The 19,033-nt window shown below is 45.1% G+C and overlaps 1 protein-coding gene and 1 long non-coding RNA gene across 3 annotated transcripts in view; one reads left to right on the top strand and one right to left on the bottom strand.

Annotated features, from left to right (window-relative positions):
* Window positions 1–1,204: 1,204 nt before the first annotated feature.
* Window positions 1,205–19,033, bottom strand: part of LOC115151727 (ceramide synthase 1-like) — a 52,678-nt gene continuing 34,849 nt past the window's right edge. Inside the window, exons 5-8 of one of the 2 annotated variants that reach the window (XM_029695909.1) lie at window positions 12,220–12,367; window positions 11,704–11,888; window positions 3,183–3,236; window positions 1,205–1,850 (exon numbers count right to left, since the gene is read on the bottom strand). In XM_029695909.1, coding sequence (XP_029551769.1) covers window positions 3,224–3,236; window positions 11,704–11,888; window positions 12,220–12,367 — 346 coding nt within the window. In that variant the 3' untranslated portion in view covers window positions 1,205–1,850; window positions 3,183–3,223. The remainder of the gene's footprint in view (window positions 1,851–3,182; window positions 3,237–11,703; window positions 11,889–12,219; window positions 12,368–19,033) is intronic. The other variant, XM_029695908.1, reaches the window with a different exon arrangement.
* Window positions 13,431–17,108, top strand: LOC115151729 (uncharacterized). Its single transcript, XR_003867350.1, has 3 exons — window positions 13,431–13,504; window positions 16,596–16,718; window positions 16,824–17,108. It is a non-coding gene; the product is annotated as an uncharacterized LOC115151729 (long non-coding RNA).

A 19,033-nucleotide genomic window follows, 5' to 3' on the forward strand; every position in this document is an offset into this window, starting at 1 on the left:
ACTTTACTTTTTTAAAGTCAGTTCTGCACATTGATAAAAGGTTAAGATTACATAGTTTGTAGTTTTCTTATGACTTCATAGAATCTTCCAAAACCATTGCAATGTCATGCATTCCTGAATACCATATCTGGATGTTTTTCATATTTGATTTGTATCTTCTTTTACACAAGTAAAGGCCATTTGCTTACATTTTTCTGTGAACCTGACAACCACCACCATATTGGTTATGATTCAAATCCATCTCTTTACCAAAATCATAAGGATGATACTCAACCCAGTCAATCAAGTTCAGCTACATCGGCTATCATTAACCAGCTATCGGCTTGTATGCCTTCATTTCAGTGCGACAACAGAAGCTAAAAAAACAGAAAATGTGACAATGCATTTTCCATACAGGAATGCAAACAATATTTCGAATGCCTATCAAACGACAGCAAAAAAAAATGTAATTGGTTCACAAGTCATTCACATTTAAAAGACATCAATACTACACCGATGTGGCTCTTCAAATATTGCAGGTCAGGCTGAAGAAATATATACGTGGTCACTATCGACCTGTGCGATGATAAGAAAATGAATACATGTTTGGAAAACAAAACCAGCACCTTACATGCACCCTCTCACCCACAATGGTGACATGATGCAATAGTTCCCTTTAGTATTTTAGCCTTCACTCCTGAAATAAGAGAGGGTATAAACTTAAAAAAGCCACTAGGCTTTTAGAGGAAGGATCTTTAAAAATGCAGATCCAGTTCTCTCTATATGTCACGCACTGATCTGTTTCACCTGTCCTTGTGCTTGTCGCCACCCTCCTCCAGGTGTCACCCATCTTCCCCACTTATCCCCTGGGTATTTATACTTGTGTTTTCTGTCTGTCTTATTTGTGCAAGCCTACCAGTGGTTTGGGGCTCAGCTCCTGCTGTTTCCAGTCTCTCTTTTCTTGCTCTCCTGGTTTTGACCCCTGGCTCCGAGCCTAACTGCCTGACCACTCTGCCTGCCGTCCTGTACCTTGGCCCCACTACTCTGGATTACCGACCTTCTGTCTGAGCCTGCCTGCCGTCCTATACCTTTGCCCCTACTCTGGATTACCGACCTTCTGTCTGACCCTGCCTGCCATCCTGTACCTTGGCCCCACTACTCTGGATTACCGACTTTCTGTCTGAGCCTGCCTGCCGTCCTATACCTTGGCCCCACTACTCTGGATTATCAACCCCTGCCTGCCTTGACCTGTTGTTTGCCTGCCCCTGTTACACTAAACATTGTTACTTCTACACAGTCTGCACTTGGGTCTTACCTGAAACCTGATACTATACTAGAGAGGACCTTTGACATGGTGACTGTAGTGCTTTAGGGCTCTAATCAATTCGTATTGCGGAAGTTCAGCATTACATTGTGATTAAATTTAAAGGCAAAAAAAAAAGAATTACCTTTACATTTTTATATCGCAATCTGTAACGCTTCAGCGACAGACTGATTAGAGCCCTGTCCTCCAACGTGTGCACGTTATCTTTTATAGGTCTAGACGTCTAAAAATCAATAACTCAACCTTGTCTTATGTTTGTTAGAGCTGACACGACTGCTAAATGCCCCTGTAGACTACACGAGAGGACATTCACATAACTCACACCTTTCTTTTTCTTCAAATCTAATGTTAATATAAGACAAAGGTCACGTGATATAATAACACAATGACAAAACGGAATGAAAAATTATCACTTTTCTAATTTGATGTTTTCTGATTCACTTAGACCTAAATGTAGGTTGCTTGCATTCAGAGTTAAGTGCCAGGAGATGGAGCTAGAGGCCATTATAGATGCTTCTCCTTGGTGATCCCGTTCTGCAAGTGCTTCCTGTGTGAAGGAGAGGAGAGAAGAAAAATGACCAATCGTCAGCCAGAGAAAAGGTGATCAGCTATGCACACATGGTAATATCAAAAATATATCACTGGTGTTCAAGGGCACCAGATAAGGGCAGGGTCAGGCCGTACCGCGTAAGCACACCTCAATAAGCGCAGCTCTTGGTTCCTCTCTATCTTTGCTACACAAGACAAGGCCAACACACACTGAGTGGACTGACAGAGCACAGGTTACTGGGGTTACAAGAGGGGACAGTGAACAAATCCATGTGTGTCACGCTAAAGCAGAGGCACTTCCTCCAGGGGAGAGCTCACTGGAGGTTTAACAGGGTGTGTGGATGGCAATCTTCAGATAGCAATACAACCAGATTGCAATATAATGACATAATGATGGCACCACCACCAGCTCAAAGGAATACTACGCAGAATTCCAAGAAGATTGAGGAGGACAGCTACACCCAAGGATGGAATGGAACAACACTATTCATCAATGTATGGTGGTCTTTCATTTAAAAAGTGGAAGTTTTTCCCGACTGTAGTCCGCCATATTTATCACACCTACTGTATCTGGTTATTTCAGATCTGCACACACTGAAGTGCGTAGGGGTTGTTTGGAAAGCGCACGTTATAGGCATGTGTAACGCCCTGGCCATAGAGAGGGGTTTTTTGTTCTTTATTTTGGTTAGGCCAGGGTGTTACATTGGGTGGGCGTTCTATGTTCTGTTTCTATGTGTTTGTATTTCTTTGTTTTGGGCCGTGTGTGGCTCCCAAATCAGGCACAGCTGAAGTTCGTTGCTGTTGATTGGGAGTCACACATAAGTGCATGTTTTTCCGTTGGGGTTTTGTGGGTAATTGTTTCTGTTTAGTGTGTTTCACCTGACAGGACTGTGTTGTCTGTCAGTTCCTTGTTTTGTTTGAATAGTGTTACGGCAATAATTAAATATGTTGAACACTAACTCCGCTGCATTTTGGTCTTCTTCCGACGACAGCCCTTATAGCATGAGGTTTACGGTGTGATGAATGGTTGTCTACAGCTCTACAGCACTGGTCACCAACCTTTTCTGAGTCAAGATCACTGAGTCAAATTGCAACCCGAGATATACTGCTCAGATTATTTTTTTTATATGTAAACCTATGCAACATTAACCTATTAAAAACAGTATACTGTAACAATGACATTTGTGCAATAAGCTATAGGCCCAATACATTATCAACGCATATTGGTTTTGCTTGAATATCCCTGCCAATGCATTGTTGTTAGAGCCATATTTAAAAAATATTTTTCAAAATTTGAGGTAGGCTATTTTATTAGACATTTTTATTTCACCTTTATTTAACCAGGTAGGCCAGTTGAGATGAAGTTCTCATTTACATCTGCGACCTGGCCAAGATAAAGCAAAGCAGTGCGACACAAACAACAACAGAGTTACACATGGAATAAACAAACGTACAGTCAATAACACAATGGAAAAAATCTGTATACCAGTGTGTGCAAATGAGGTAAGATTAGGGAGGTAAGGCAATAAATAGGCCGTAGTGGTGAAGTAATTACAATTTAGCAATTAAACACTGGAGTGATAGATGTGCAGAAGATGAATGTGCAAGTAGAGATACTGGGGTGCAAATGAGCAATAAATAAATAAATAACAACAATGGGGATAAGGTAGTTGGATGGGCTGTTTACAGATGGGCTATGTACAGGTGCAATGATCTGTGAGCTGCTCTGACAGCTGATGCTTAAAGTTAGTGAGGGAGATATGAGTCTCCAGCTTCAGTGATTTTTGCAATTCGTTCCAGTCATTGGCAGCAGAGAACTGGAAGGAAAGGCGGCAAAAGTAGGAATTGGCTTTGGGAGTGACCAGTAAAATATAACTTCTGGAGTGCGTGCTACGGGTGGGTGCTGCTATGGTGACCAGTGAGCTGAGATAAGGTGGGGTTTTACCTAGCAAAGACTTATAGATGACCTGGAGCCAGTGGGTTTGGTGACAAATATGAAGCGAGGGTCAGCCAACGAGAGCATTAAGGTCGCAGTGGTGGGTAGTATATGGGGCTTTGGTGACAAAACAGATGGCACTGTGATAGACTGCATCCAATTTGCTGAGGAGAGTGTTGGAGGCTATTTTGCAAATGACATTGTCGAAGTCAAGGATCGGTAGGATAGTCAGTTTACGAGGGTATGTTTGGCAGCATGAGTGAAGGAGGCTTTGTTGAGAAATAGGAAGCCGATTATAGATGTAATTTTGGATTGGAGATGCTTAATGTGAGTCTGGAAGGAGAGTTTACAGTCTAACCAGACACCTAGGTATTTGTAGTTGTCCACATATTCTAAGTCAGGACCGTCCAGAGTAGCGATGCTGGACGGGCGGGCAGGTGCGGGCAGCGATCAGTTGAAGAGCATGCATTTAGTTTTACCTGCATTTAAGAGCAGTTGGAGGCCACAGAAGGAGAGTTGTATGGTGTTGAAGTTCATCTGGAGGTTAGTTAACACAGTGTCCAAAGAAGGGCCAGAAGAATACAGAATGGTGTCGTCTGGTAGAGGTGGATCAGAGAATCACCAGCAGCAAGAACGACATCATTGATGTATACAGAGAAGAGAGTCGGCCCGAGAATTGAACCCTTTGGTGCCCCCATAGAGACTGCCAGAGGTCTGGACAACAGGCCCTCTGATTTGACACACTGAACCCTGTCTGAGAAGTAGTTGGTGAACCAGGCGAGGCAGTCATTTGAGAAACCAAGGCTGTTGCGTCTGCCGATAAGAATGTTGTGATTACCAGAGTCGAAAGCCTTGGCCAGGCCAATGAATACGGCTGCACAGTAATGTCTTTTATCGATGATGGTTATGATATCGTTTAGGACCTTGAGCGTGGCTGAGGTGCACCCATGACCAGCTCGGAAACCAGATTGCATAGCGGAGAAGGTACGGTGGGATTCTAAATGGTCGGTGATCTGTTTTTTAACTTGGCTTTTGAAGACCTTAGAAAGGCAGGGTAGGATAGATATAGGTCTGTAACTGTTTGGGTCTAGAGTGTCTCCCCCTTTGAAGAGGGGGATTTCCAGTCTTTTGGGATCTCAGACGATACGAAAGAGAGGTTGAACAGGCTAGTAATAGGGGTTGCAACAATTGCGGCGGGTACTTTTAGAAAGAGAGGGTCCAGATTGTCTAGCCCAGCTAATTTGTAGGGGTCCAGATTTTGCAACTCTTTCAGAACATCTGCTGTCTGAATTTGGGTGAAGGAGAAGTGGGGGAGGCTTGGGCAAGATGCTGTGGGGGGTGCAGGGTTGTTGACCGGGGTTGGGGTAGCCAGGTGGAAAGCATGGCCAGCCGTAGAAAAATACTTATTGAAATTCTCAATTATCGTCGATTTATCGGTAGTGACAGTGTTTCCTAGCCTCAGTGCAGTGGGCAGCTGGGAGGAGGTGCTCTTATTCTCCATGGACTTTACAGTGTCCCAGAACTTCTTGGACTTTGTGCTACAGGATGCAAATTTCTGTTTGAAAAAGCTAGCCTTTGCTTTCCTAACTGCCTGTGTATAGTAGTTCCTAACTTCCCTGAAAAATGGCATATCGCAGGGCTATTCGATGCTAATGCGGTACGCCACAGGATATTTTTTTGCTGGTCAAGGGCAGTCAGGTCTGGAGTGAACCAAGGGCTAAACCTAGGCATTGAGTGACGATGAGAGAGGTTTTGTCTCTAGAGACACCATTTAAACCAGGTGAGGTCACCGCATGTGTGGGAGGTGGAACAAAAGGGCTAGCTAAGAAAGAGTCTGTTGTAGCCCCCTCGGACAGTTACGTCGGCAGACCAGTCATGATGGATCGGCAGGGCTCCGTGTAGGCAGTAAAAAGGTCCAGGCCAATTAGCAAAATAGGTATTGTAGCCCAAGAAATTGATTGGCTGATGGATCTCTTCAGCTAACAGTCCGATATGCTCTAGACAGCTAGCGGGCCATGGCTAGCAGGCTAGCGGATGGGCCTTCAGGGGATGTCGCAACGGAGGAACCTGTTGAAGCCCCCTCTGGCGGATTACGTCGGTAGACCAGTCGTGATGGATCAGCAGGGCTCTGTGTCGGCAGTAAAAGGGGTCCAGGCCAATTGGCAAAATAGGTATTGTAGCCCAAGGAGTGGCTGATGGACCTCTTCAGCTAGCCGGGAGATGGGCCTAGTACAAGGCTAGTTCCAGGCTAACTGGTGCTTGCTTCGGGACAGAGACATTAGCCAGGAGTAGCCACTCAGATAGCAGCTAGCTAGCTGCGCTGATCCAGGTGAAAAGGTTCAGAGCTTGCGGTAGGAATCCGGAGATATGGAGATTTGGTGGAGAAAAAGCAGTCCAGTATGATCTGGGTTGAATCGCGCTGTGCAGATAGGCAGGAGTTGGACTGGGCTAAGGTTAGCTGATGACCGCTAGCAGTGGCTAACTGACTACTAGCTAGTAGCTAGTTAGCTGGCTAGCTTCTGTTGGGGGTTCCGGTTCGTGTTAATGGACAGTCCAGCAGGAGTCGGCTGTGTAGCCGAGTGATCATAGGGTGTGATGAGCAGCACTAGATGAAACGGGGAACAGTTCAGTAGTCGATTACTACATTGTGCGAGCAGGAGACACGGCGTTCAGAGAGCTAGCAGGCCGGGGCTAGCAGATTGATCATCACCAAACATTCACGACGCAGAGGCCGGTTGAGAGCACATCGACCGAGTTACGTCAGCAGACCAGTCGTGATGGATCGGCGGGGTTCCATGTCGACAAAGGGTCCAGTCCAATTGGCAAGAGAAATGTTCTAGTTGGTGTACTTCATTTGCTAGCCGGGAGATGGGCCTAGCTCGGGGCTAACTGGTGCATGCTTCTGGACAAGGGCGTTAGCCACAATAGCTCCTCGGTAGCAACTAGCTAGCTGCGAAGATCCGGTGTAATGGTCCAGAGCTTGCGGCAGGAATCCAGAGATGTAGTGGAAAAAAGCAGTCTGATATGCTCAGGGCTGGTATCGCGCTGTGCAGACTGGCAGGTATTATCCGGGCTATCCAGGCTAAAGCGGCAGGAGTCAGAGCTAAAGGTAAAGACCGCTAGCAATGACTAAATAAGGCAAACGAGGCTAACAATGACTAAATAACTAGTAGCCAATTAGCTGGCTAGCACCTGATGGAGGTTCCAGTTATAAGGTAAAAAAAAAATTGCTGATCCGTACCACATTGGGTCAGGCGGGTTGCAGCAATGTATATTTATTTTAAAAATGGAAAAAAGAGATTGAGATGTATACAACACAAAAAACAAAAAAGACAATATTTACATGGGATGAAAACAAACACGTCTTACTGCTGCGCCATCTTGGACACACTATATGATCACATCGGTAATAGATCCGTTGTTGTATTACTTGTGAGGCACAGCTGAGTGAGCATACATTTAAATTATTTATTTTACTGGGCTGATGGTGCTTGCATCTGATGGTCAGTCTCAGCGTCCCTCCCCTCTCCCTTTCCTTCACTGACCAAAAAAGGACACCTTCTTCCAGCTGATGGCAGCTGATGGCACCGCATTATTTCTGACTCCTATGAACAGAGAAAGGGAAATATTCCTCGATATTAAAAAAGACCCTAATAATAACAATGCAAAGCCTATCCTTCCCTTAGCCTAGCCTCTAGCTCTTCTTTGTTGTAGAATCCAGATATGAAGGGACAGGGAGAGTGGACAGGGACATAAGTTCAATGAATTGAGACACATCCAGCTAAGATACCCCAGGATGAAAATCAGGTTTACCAGAGTTTACTGAGTCATCTGAGGCCAAGGGGTCATTCTCTCTCTTAAGGTTTGCCTGACAAAAACCTTCTCTCTGGATGTTTTGGAAAGCATTTGTCACCTGGAGATGCAGTGCCTGTATGGTGATGGCATTACTTCAGTACAGTAAAACATTCAAGGTAATATTCGTGGCATATGGTTTATGAACTGGTACAAAAAACTACACTTGATTTAACACTAACTTTTTCAATTTAAATTATTATAGAACATTTTTTCCACCAACAGAATTAGATTATATATATATATATATAATCTAATTATGTTGTTGCATGCCCCATATATATATATATATATATATATATATATATATATATATATGGGGCATGCAACAATCTCAGCTCTGTAGATTTTGCTGCGAAGAGACAGAATCAACAGATCAATTATTCTGGTATTGCCCCTATGTAGCTTGTTTCTGGTTACAGGTTCAGGAATGGTTAAAAAATCACAACATGCACTTAAAATTAACCTTCCAAATAGCAGTGTTGGGCGATTTGGAAAGCCATAGTCAGTCAATAAATAATATAATAATACTCGTAGGAAAGGTTTTCATCTTTAGCTCACAATATACGATTAGAAAGGTTAACATTTTTTGTCAAACATCACAGCACAATTGAAAAATATATGGCACATGGAAACCAAATGAGGGTGGTCTATGGTGATAGGTGTGATGGGCTGAAAGTGGCTGAGGGTTGGGATTAAAGAGCTGATGTGTCACGTCCTGGCCAGTATAAGGGTTAATTGGTATTGTAGTTTGGTCAGGACGTGGCAGAGCTGCCAGAGTGGCCAGACTGCTTCGAGCTGCCAGAGTGGCCAGACTGCCCCGAGCTGCCAGAGTGGCCAGACTGCCCCGAGCTGCCAGAGTGGCCAGACTGCCCCGAGCTGCCAGACTGCCCCGAGCTGCCAGACTGCCCCGAGCTGCCAGACTGCCCCGAGCTGCCAGACTGGCCAGACTGCCCTGAGCTGCCAGAGTGGCCCGACTGCCCGGAACGGCCAGAACCGGAGCCACCTCCAGATATAGGTGGGTTGGGGAGGGGGGGGTGTAGCACAGTGCCGTCGTTGACGGCAGCCACCCCCCCTTCCCTCCCTTTAGTAGGGGGGAATTTTTGTGTTGTTGTTTGGGGTTGTTGTTTTTTTTGTTTTTCTTAAGGTGCTTCCGGGGTTAGCACCTTTAAGGGGGGGTACTGTCACGTCCTGGCCAGTATAAGGGTTAATTGGTATTGTAGTTTGGTCAGGACGTGGCAGAGGGTATTTGTTTTATGGTATTCGGGGTGGTGTGTTTGTTGTAGGGATTTGATTTGTGTATTCCGGGGTTTTTGGGCACTGTTCCTTGTTTTGTATGTCTATGATTGATCTAGCTGTTGTATGTCTATGTGTGGTTAATTGGGGTTGGGACTCTCAATTGAAGGCAGGTGTTGTCCATTTGCCTTTGATTGAGAGTCCCATATATTAGGGTGTGTTTGTATGTGTCTTTTGTGGGAGATTGTTTTTGCACTGCGTTAGGATAGCCTGCAAAACTGTTGCACTGTCATTGTTTATTGTTTTTTTTTGTATAGTGTTCACGTGAGCAATTTATTAAATTCAAAAATGAACACGACATCCGCTGCGTATTGGTCTACATTTTCAGATGACGATTTCGCTATATCGTCAGAAGACGAAGACAGTCGTGACAGAATCTCCCACCAAACCAAGACCAAGCAGCGAATAGAGGAGCAGCACGCTCAGGATACGGACTATGGGGAGAGATGGACATGGGAGCAGGTTATGGCCGGAGAAGGCCCATGGAGTAAGGCTGGTATGGACCGGGAACGTTTCCGAGGGACACGACTGGCGTTGAAGCACGAGAGGCACCCCCAATAATTTTTTTGGGGGGGGCACACGGGTAGTTTGGCTAGGCCTAGGAAGAGCTGGAAGCCAGCTACCCGTGGTTTTATGGAGGAGCGTATGAGGTGGAGAGCGCCATGTTTCGCTGAGGAGCGCACTATCTCACCCATACGCACGCACAGGCCGGTGCGAGTTATTCCAGCCCCTCGCAGGTGCCGTGCTAGAGCGGGCATCCAGCCTGGTAGGAGGATGCCTGCGCAGCGCATCTGGTCGCCGGTACGCCTCCGAGGACCAGGCTACCCAACTCCCGCTCTACGCACGGCTACCATCAGGCCCCTGCACAACCCAGTCCGCCCTGTACAAGCACCCCGCTCGTGCAGGGCTACTAGTTCCATCCAGCCAGGACGGGTTGTGCAGGAGGTAAGATCAAGACCGCCTGTGCGCCTCCATAGCCCTGGGTTTCCAGCTCCTGTCTCTCGTGCGGACCCGGAAATGCGTCAGCCCAGTCCAACTCGTCCTGTTCCTGCTCCCCGCACTAGCCTGGAGGTGCGTGTTCCCAATCTGGTACGCCCAGTACCAGCACCACGCACCAGGCTTCAAGTGCGTAAACCCAGCCTCGCCAGTCAACAGTCACCAGAGCTGCCCGTCAGTCAACAGTCACCAGAGCTGCCCGCCAGTCAACAGTCACCAGAGCTGCCCGCCAGTCAACAGTCACCAGAGCTGCCCGCCAGTCAACAGTCACCAGAGCTGCCCGCCAGTCAACAGTCACCAGAGCTGCCCGCCAGTCAAGTCACCAGAGCTGCCCGCCAGTCAACAGTCACCAGAGCTGTCCGCCAGTCAACAGTCACCAGAGCTGCCCGCCAGTCAACAGTCACCAGAGCTGCCCGCCAGTCAACAGTCACCAGAGCTGCCCGCCAGTCAACAGTCACCAGAGCTGCCCGCCAGTCAACAGTCACCAGAGCTGCCCGCCAGTCAACAGTCTCCAGAGCTGCCCGCCAGTCAACAGTCACCAGAGCCGCCCGTCAGTGAGGAATCGCCAGAGCCGCCCGTCAGTGAAGAGTCACCAGAGCCACCCACTATTCAGGAGCTGCCAGAGTGGCCAGACTGCCCCGAGCTGCCAGAGTGGCCAGACTGCCCCGAGCTGCCAGAGTGGCCAGACTGCCCCGAGCTGCCAGAGTGGCCAGACTGCCCCGAGCTGCCAGAGCTGCCAGACTGCCCCGAGCTGCCAGACTGCCCCGAGCTGCCAGACTGGCCAGACTGCCCCGAGCTACCAGAGTGGCCCGACTGCCCGGAACGGCCAGAACCGGAGCCACCTCCAGATATAGGTGGGTTGGGGAGGGGGGGTGTAGCACAGTGCCGTCGTTGACGGCAGCCACCCCCCCTTCCCTCCCTTTAGTAGGGGGGAATTTTTGTGTTGTTGTTTGGGGTTGTTGTTTTTTTTGTTTTTCTTAAGGTGCTTCCGGGGTTAGCACCTTTAAGGGGGGGGGTACTGTCACGTCCTGGCCAGTATAAGGGTTAATTGGTATTGTAGTTTGGTCAGGACGTGGCAGAGGGTATTTGTTTTATGGTATTCGGGGTGGTGTGTTTGTTGTAGGGATTTGATTTGTGTATTCCGGGGTTTTTGGGCACTGTTCCTTGTTTTGTATGTCTATGATTGATCTAGCTGTTGTATGTCTATGTGTGGTTAATTGGGGTTGGGACTCTCAATTGAAGGCAGGTGTTGTCCATTTGCCTTTGATTGAGAGTCCCATATATTAGGGTGTGTTTGTATGTGTCTTTTGTGGGAGATTGTATTTGCACTGCGTTAGGATAGCCTGCAAAACTGTTGCACTGTCATTGTTTATTGTTTTTTTTGTATAGTGTTCACGTGAGCAATTTATTAAATTCAAAAATGAACACGACATCCGCTGCGTATTGGTCTACATTTTCAGATGACGATTTCGCTATATCGTCAGAAGACGAAGACAGTCGTGACATGATGTTTGGTAATGTATTATTGTTATAAGACTGCTTTATATAACAGTACCATGTATGTAAAATGTGTACGTAAAATGTATACATAAAATGTATGTATATTTAGCGAAAAAGCTGTAAAAAAACTATGAATCTTTTCCCTCAGAAGAGTGGGGGTTATATTTGTGAATTTATATTTTAGTAATTTAGCAGACCTAATACATACATATGATTTGGTGATTCATATACACATGTTGAATCAGCATGGTGAAGTAGTGTGTTTCCTCACCCTTCAGTAGAGTTGTTGAGTTGAGTTTCAGCAGAATTGTTGAGATGTCCTGCATCTTTACTCTGCTGCTGGGCCTTAAGCAGGGTTGCGGCCCTCTGGGCTCCCTCCTCACCCTCGTACTCCCTCAGGTCTTTTACATCCTTCATCTGCCCCGTCAGGACTTTCGCCACAAATGCCACAATATACTGTAGGGAGAGAGAGGGGGGATGGGGATCAAGGGTTAGAGGGGAGAGAGGTTTGATGTCACATATTCAGTCCAGTTTATTTTGAATGTATCAACCCCTGACAGAGGGATTAGACATATTAGGCTAATACGAATGGAGAAGACCAGGTAATAGTCATAAAACTGTCAAGACATGTTATTTACTTATTGGGAACACATATCTGTGAGTGGTTGCCCTCTCTGAATTAGATTAGTCTTGTTTTACCTAAAGTCTGACTAATGAGGTAGCTACCGTATGTGTGCACACCACTGTGAGATTTGTGACCTGCTGCAGACGGAGGTCCAACACTCACCAAAAACCAGTAGATATTCATGCAGAGGAGTGTCAAGAGGAGTGAGTTGAAGAAGAAGTAGAAGGGTATGTTTGGGACGGACTGGAGGCTGGACACACAGGTGGCGTACAGAACCTTCAGAGGAAACCAGTAGAGACGAAACCAAAACCTGCACAGCGGAACAGTGTTATTCAGACGCTTTAGGGTAGAAAGATTACCATTGTCTAGGGTTTCAAACACCCTTGTTATCTCTCAGGACGTGTGTGTGCGCGTGTGTGCGTGCCTGCCTGCGTGTGCACGTGTGTGTGTGTACCCAGGCATGCAGGCGTGTGTGCTTGTTAGTATTGGGGAAGCTACTCTGAACGTATAGTTACCAAGTAAGGGCTCTACAGTGCAACCATTTTACTCGCATATGCGACTAAATATTTTGCTGTGCGACCTGGATTTCTTTATTTAGGAGTAGCAGTGAACCTAGAGAAAAATTACACAGATGGTAATTATTGCAATGATTACTTCATTGTACAACAGCCCCTGAGTGTCATGGAGAATACACTGAACGCAGATTCATGATTTCATGCTTGTACCATTACTACAAAGAAAACGTCTTGTTACTGCAAATAGAGAGCCCTGCAATCTACCAATTAATTCCCACTGGAAGAAGTTACATTACGCTAAAGTTACCCTTAAGGAAAATATAGTTTACTATACTAAACTATTTTGAAAAAGTAATTCTGTGAAGGAAATTTTACTTTGCACATCTTGTCTTTGGTGTCATAAACAATCCTTTGTTCCTGCCTGTGCATGGTAAAGATATGAGGGGGGGGGGGGGGCGTCATGACCTCCTCCTTTAGACTATTTGGCAGAACACCCAGAATATGTTCTTTAAGTTACGATAGGAGACGGTGCCAGACACATGCCGGAACCAACCCTATGAACTATGCTTATGTAACGTGTCTGTAACCAGAATATTAGGGAACTAAATGGGACTGCCCTGTTTGAGCTCTTGACAGACATTCACTATGGTGCATCAAGTTTGTTGGAATCTCTCCAGTTAACTGTTAATAAACAATGATTCACTTAAGATTGACTTCGACTGTCCCTGATGCCAACTTGGCATCTCGAAAAAGATGATTGATTCTGCCTGTGGAGCTTTCCAGTGGTGGTCTGCAAGGAAAACCATGACGCATGAGGGAAATTCCCGACTGACCAAAAGACGACAAGACCCGCCCAGACCAGACCCTTACTGTGAGGTCCCCAGGAGGAGACACATATTCTGTTAACAAATGAGGGACGGCAACTGATTTTAGTAAGTACATTTAAATGAATCTGTATAAAAACTAAATAAAGGAAAAATCAAGGCGAGTAACGGATAAAAAGGTTCCCGTAGTCTTATAGAGAGAAGGCTATTTAGTAGTCTTATGAGAAGACTAGAGTGAGGGCGTAACGGTACCATGGAAAACCCCGCTGACAGCTGTCTTTATTTTATTTTATTTCACCTTTATTTAACCAGGTAAGCCAGTTGAGTACAAGTTCTCATTTACAACTGCGACCTGGCCAAAATAAAGTAAAGCAGTGCGACATAAACAACAACAGAGTTACACATAAACAAACGTACACAATTGAAAAAATAGAAAAATCTATGTACAGTGTGTGCAAATGTAGAAGAGTAGGGAGGTAGGCAATAAATAGGCCATAGAGACGAAATAATTACAATTTAGCATTAACACTGGAGTGATAGATGTGCAGATGATGATGTGCAAGTAGAGATACTGGGGTGCAAAAGAGCAAGAGTGTAAGTAATAATATGTGGATGAGTTAGTTGGGTGTGCTATTTACAGATTGGATGTGTACAGTGATCAGTAAGCTGCTCTGACAGCTGATGCTTAAAGTTAGAGAGAAAGATATAAGACTCCAGCTTCAGTGATTTTTGCAATTTGTTCCAGTCATTGGCAGCAGAGAACTGGAAGGAAAGGCAGCCAAAGGAAGTGTTGGCTTTGGGGGTGACCAGTGAAATATACCTTCTGGAGTGCGTGCTACGGGTGGGTGTTGCTATGGTGACCAGTGAGCTGAGATAAGGTGGGGCTTTACCTAGCAAAGACTTATAGATGACCTGGAGCCAGTGGGTTTCGCAACGAATATGTAGTGAGGGCTAGCCAACAAGAGCATACTGATCGCAGTGGTGGGTAGTATATGGGGCTTTGGTGACAAAATGGATGGCACTGTGATAGACAACATCCAGTTTGCTGAGTAGAGTGTTGGGGGCTATAATGTAAATGACATCGCCGAAGTCAAGGATCGGTAGGATGGTCAGTTTACGAGGGTATGTTTGGCAGCATGAGTGAAGGAGGCTTTGTTGCGAAATAGGAATCCGATTCTATATTTAATTTTGTATTGGAGATACTTAATGTGAGTCTGGAAGGAGAGTTTACAGTCTAACCAGACACCTAGGGATTTGTAGTTGTCCACATATTCTAGGTCAGAGCCGTCCAGAGTAGTGATGCTGGACGGGCGGGAGGGTGCGGGCAGCAATTGGTTGAAGAGCATGCATTTAGTTTTACTAGCATTTAAAAGCAGTTGGAGGCCACGGAAGGAGTGTTGTATGGAGTTGAAGTTCGTTTGGAGAATACCAGCACAGAGTCGTTTGTTAGCACAGTGTCCAAAGAAGGGCCAGATGTATACAGAATGGTGTTGTCTGCGCAGAGGTGGATCAGAGAATCACCAGCAGCAAGAGCGACATCATTGATATATACAGAGAAAAGAGTCGGCCCGTGAATTGAACCCTGTGGCACCCCCATAGAGACTATAAACTATTAAAATAAAGTCGCACACTCCATGTATAATCTCCCAGCAATTGAATGGGTATTTACCAACGTTTCGGCATCACTGAGCCTTCCTCAGGGTAATGTCATGAATACTTGAACCAGGTTATGTAGACACACAGTGCAATTAGTGTAACCAATGACAGTAGTGAGGGGTGTGTCATTATGATTAATTAAGTTCATTAAAATTAATTAGTGAAACTGTTAAAAAATAATATATGGCATATTAAATATATTACGCTATTGTTATCATATAGAAACATTATGGAATATTGTACATCGTATTAGCATCAACATTTCATTCAATTTCACATAATAATTTCGTATTTCATAAAATTTTTGTTACATGTAATCTTTTGGTTCAACCTTAATATATAATGAGCATCATCAACAGGGCGAACATATTAGGTGTACGCTAATAAGCTGTAAAAATAATTGTTACATTTATAACACTTGTTCATAAAGGAACATTTGTTCATAAGAAGGGCCTGAGAGCAAAGTCAATACTCAGACCACTAGGGGTCAATGTTTTTAGATATGATATCCAGTAAGCCTCCCTTTGTAGTAGCAGAATCTTGATGTTACCTCCTCTCCTTGGTAGAGCAACATGCTCAATGCCTGTGTATTTAAGGGAGGAAATGGGAGGGTTAGCTTCAACAACGTGAGCTGCTACTGGATAGTAAATGGATAGTCAATGTTCTTACACCTGATTGAGCTGCGGTGTTCTGCGTTGTCTTTCGTTTGTCCTACGTAGCCTTTTCCACATGAACAGGTGATGAGATAGATTACACCCCAAATTTGAAGAACAATATCAGAGATAGTTTGGTGAGATCTGACATGCCCCCTGAGCCCACTCAGACACTCTTGACACCTGTCCCAAATGGGAACTACAAATGTGGCTCATGCACACAGTGCAATAGCGCTATAAAAATGTATTTCTTCAGACACCCACATACAGGTCGAAAGATCCCTGTTAGGGGTATCATCTCATGCAAGACCAAGGGAGTAATCTATCTCATCACCTGATCACTGATAAACAGTGCCAGCTCAGTTAATCCATATTGATCCCTCCAAAGCATTACATATTAATCTTAAAATAATAAGTGGAAGCAGAAAGTGAATATGCAACAGAAATTTGAATTCAATATATGGAGTAACATTGTTAGGGTAGACTATATGGAGAAAGTTATCGTGTTTGTTTTGTTTTTAACCTTGAAATAGGGGGAAAAGCAGAACATTGTTTGAGAGTGATCCATGTGTATTAGTAGTAGTAGATTGAGAAGGTCTTCCTATTGGGAAGAAGGGAGTCCTAGTTGAAGGAAACAGATATGGAGACTAGTGAAAGTAACAAAGTGAATGGTGATTGGCTTTCCAATAGCACTCCAATAATGCAATTGTTTCAACTGTGTGTTGTTATTCTCTTTGACATTTGTCTTATACATTTGTATTCATAATATTAGTAGTAGTAATAATTTGTCATACAGTGAATAATTTGTCATACAGTGAATAATTTGTCTGGATTTCCTGAATCAGAAATGCCCTAAACTAAACTGTTGTTCTGGTCTGTCCTCTCTCGAGGTTATGGCGAAGGTGACCACAGATGGTTTCTAGATGCATGGAAGGGATAATTTGACTGAGAACAGTGTGAACCTCAACCACCCCTAACCAGCTGAAGCAATGACGACAATTGCGTTAAGTATGGTAATTCACCACTTCTACCGTGAGACCTGAGTCCGAGCCAGCAACCTTTACACAGCATCCAGTCGAAGCTATCAACTGCGTTTTCTCTCATGCCTTTTCTCTTAGGAGTGAGACATGAGTCCACGTGGAGTGAGCATGGAGAGAGATCCTGTCCAAACTTTGGTGTACTGGTAGGAAAATGGGCAAGACATAATGGACTGTAAAGGACAGTGGCGGCTCAGGAGAGAGACATTATCAAGGACCATCCACTTTGAACATGTGCCATTGGGAGGATGAACTGAAACACCATCTGAAGAAGCACATAAAGAAACGCCAGAAGGATGAGTACCGGGAGGGAGGGGGTGGTCAACCATGCCTGTAATTGATTTAGGCATATCCAAAATTGTTTATTTAGGGTATCAGGTTGATTGTGGAGGTCTGCACACTGCGAAATTTATATTAATTTAGGCTAAGAATGCATTGAGATACCAATCTGTCATTACCACAAATGGGGGCCGGAATGAGAAAAGTTAATGCTAGAACTATAAAATGAAGATACTCTATGTCAATGTAAATATACTGTCTACAAGTATCGGTGTGTACTAAATTGAGGGTCTAAAATTAAAGTGATAGAACCAACGTAAAAGCTGTTCATTGACTACAGCTCAGCATTCAACACCATAGAGCCCAAAAAGCTCATCACTAAGCTAAGGACCCTGTGACTAAACACCTCCCTCTGCAATTGGATCCTGGACTTCCTGACGGGCCGCCCCCAGGTGGTAAGGGTAGGCAACAACACATCTGCCACGCTGATCCTCAACACTGGGGCCCCTCAGGGATGCGTGCTTAGTCCCCTCCTGTACACTCTGTTCACCCACGACTGCGTGGCCAAGCATGACTCCAACACCATCATTAAGTCTGCTGATGACACAACAGTGGTAGGCCTGATCACTGACAACGATGAGACAGCCTATAGGGAGGAGGTCAGAGACCTGGCAGTGTGGTGCCTGGACAACAATCTCTCTCTCTCTCTCTCTCTCTCAATGTGAGCAAGACAAAGGAGCTGATCGTGGACTATAGGAAAAGTAGGGCCAAACAGGCCCCCATTAACATCGATGGGACTGAAGTGGAGTGGGTAGAGAGTTAAGTTCCTTGGTGTCCAGATCACCAACAAACTACCATGGTCCAAACACACCAAGACAGTTGTGAAGAGGGCACGGAAACACCTTTTCCCCCTCAGGAGACTGAAAAGATTTGGAATGGGTCCCTAGATCCTCAAAAGGTTGTACAACTGCACCATCGAGAGCGTCCTAACCGGTTGCTTTACTGCCTGGTATGGCAACTGCTCGGCATCTGACCGTAAGGCGCTACAGAGGGTAGTGCGTATGGCCCAGTACATCACTGGGGCCAAGCTTCCTGACATCCAGGACCTATATACTAGGCGGTGTCAGAGGAAGGTCCCAAAAATTGTCAAAGACTCCAGTCACACGTCGTAGACTGTTCTCTCTGCTACCGCACGGCAAGTGGTACCGGTGAAACTGTTGTGAAACTGTTATAACATGTGTTCTCTCTCTTCCCTGTGAAAGTCAATATGTATGTGCCCAAGACCAAATTTGGGAGATCTCAGGAGATGTACAGAAAATTGGAAATGCTAAAAGAATTGCGTAAATTGTCTCTTCGTAACAAAGAGGCTCTTGATTAACTTTTGGCAGGTCAAGGGGGCACCTGTGCAATCATTGGCATTGAATGTTGTACTTTTGTCCCAGATCACTCTTCTAACATGACTGATCTCGCCAAATACACTACCACTGTTGCCAAGAATAATTCCCCACAACCAGAGTGGACGTCTGCAACTTGGTTGTAATCCCTGTTTGGAAGTTGCGGATCCCAAATTGGCTGCAGCGTGTTTTTTTTCTTAGTTTGTCTAAATTGTGTATGTGTGTGTATTTTTGATAAATTCACTCCCGTTAATAGAAGTATAACCTTTATTATGATGATCTACTAATACCAATTGGATTGTACAACCCAGAATAAAGGGCTTGAAATTATGAAGTGTCTGGTTTTATGTGTTGATTTCCTTTACTTCAATAGAAATATGATATAGAAATTAAACAATGCTTACCTTAAAATGTACTGATTTACTATCACACAAGTGATAAAAGGGTGGAATGTGAAGAAAATTTTACTTTGTGCATCTTGTCTTTGGTGTCAAACAATCCTTGGTTCCTGCCTGTGCCTGGTAAAGATATGGGGGGAGGATGGGTGTCATTGAGCCAACTCCCCATGCTTACCGTGGGGAGCGAGTGACGAAGCAAGCACCGTGTTATGCGGTGATG

Source organism: Salmo trutta, chromosome 17 (genome assembly GCF_901001165.1).
Source record: "Salmo trutta chromosome 17, fSalTru1.1, whole genome shotgun sequence".
NCBI classification, from domain to species: Eukaryota; Metazoa; Chordata; class Actinopteri; order Salmoniformes; family Salmonidae; genus Salmo; species Salmo trutta.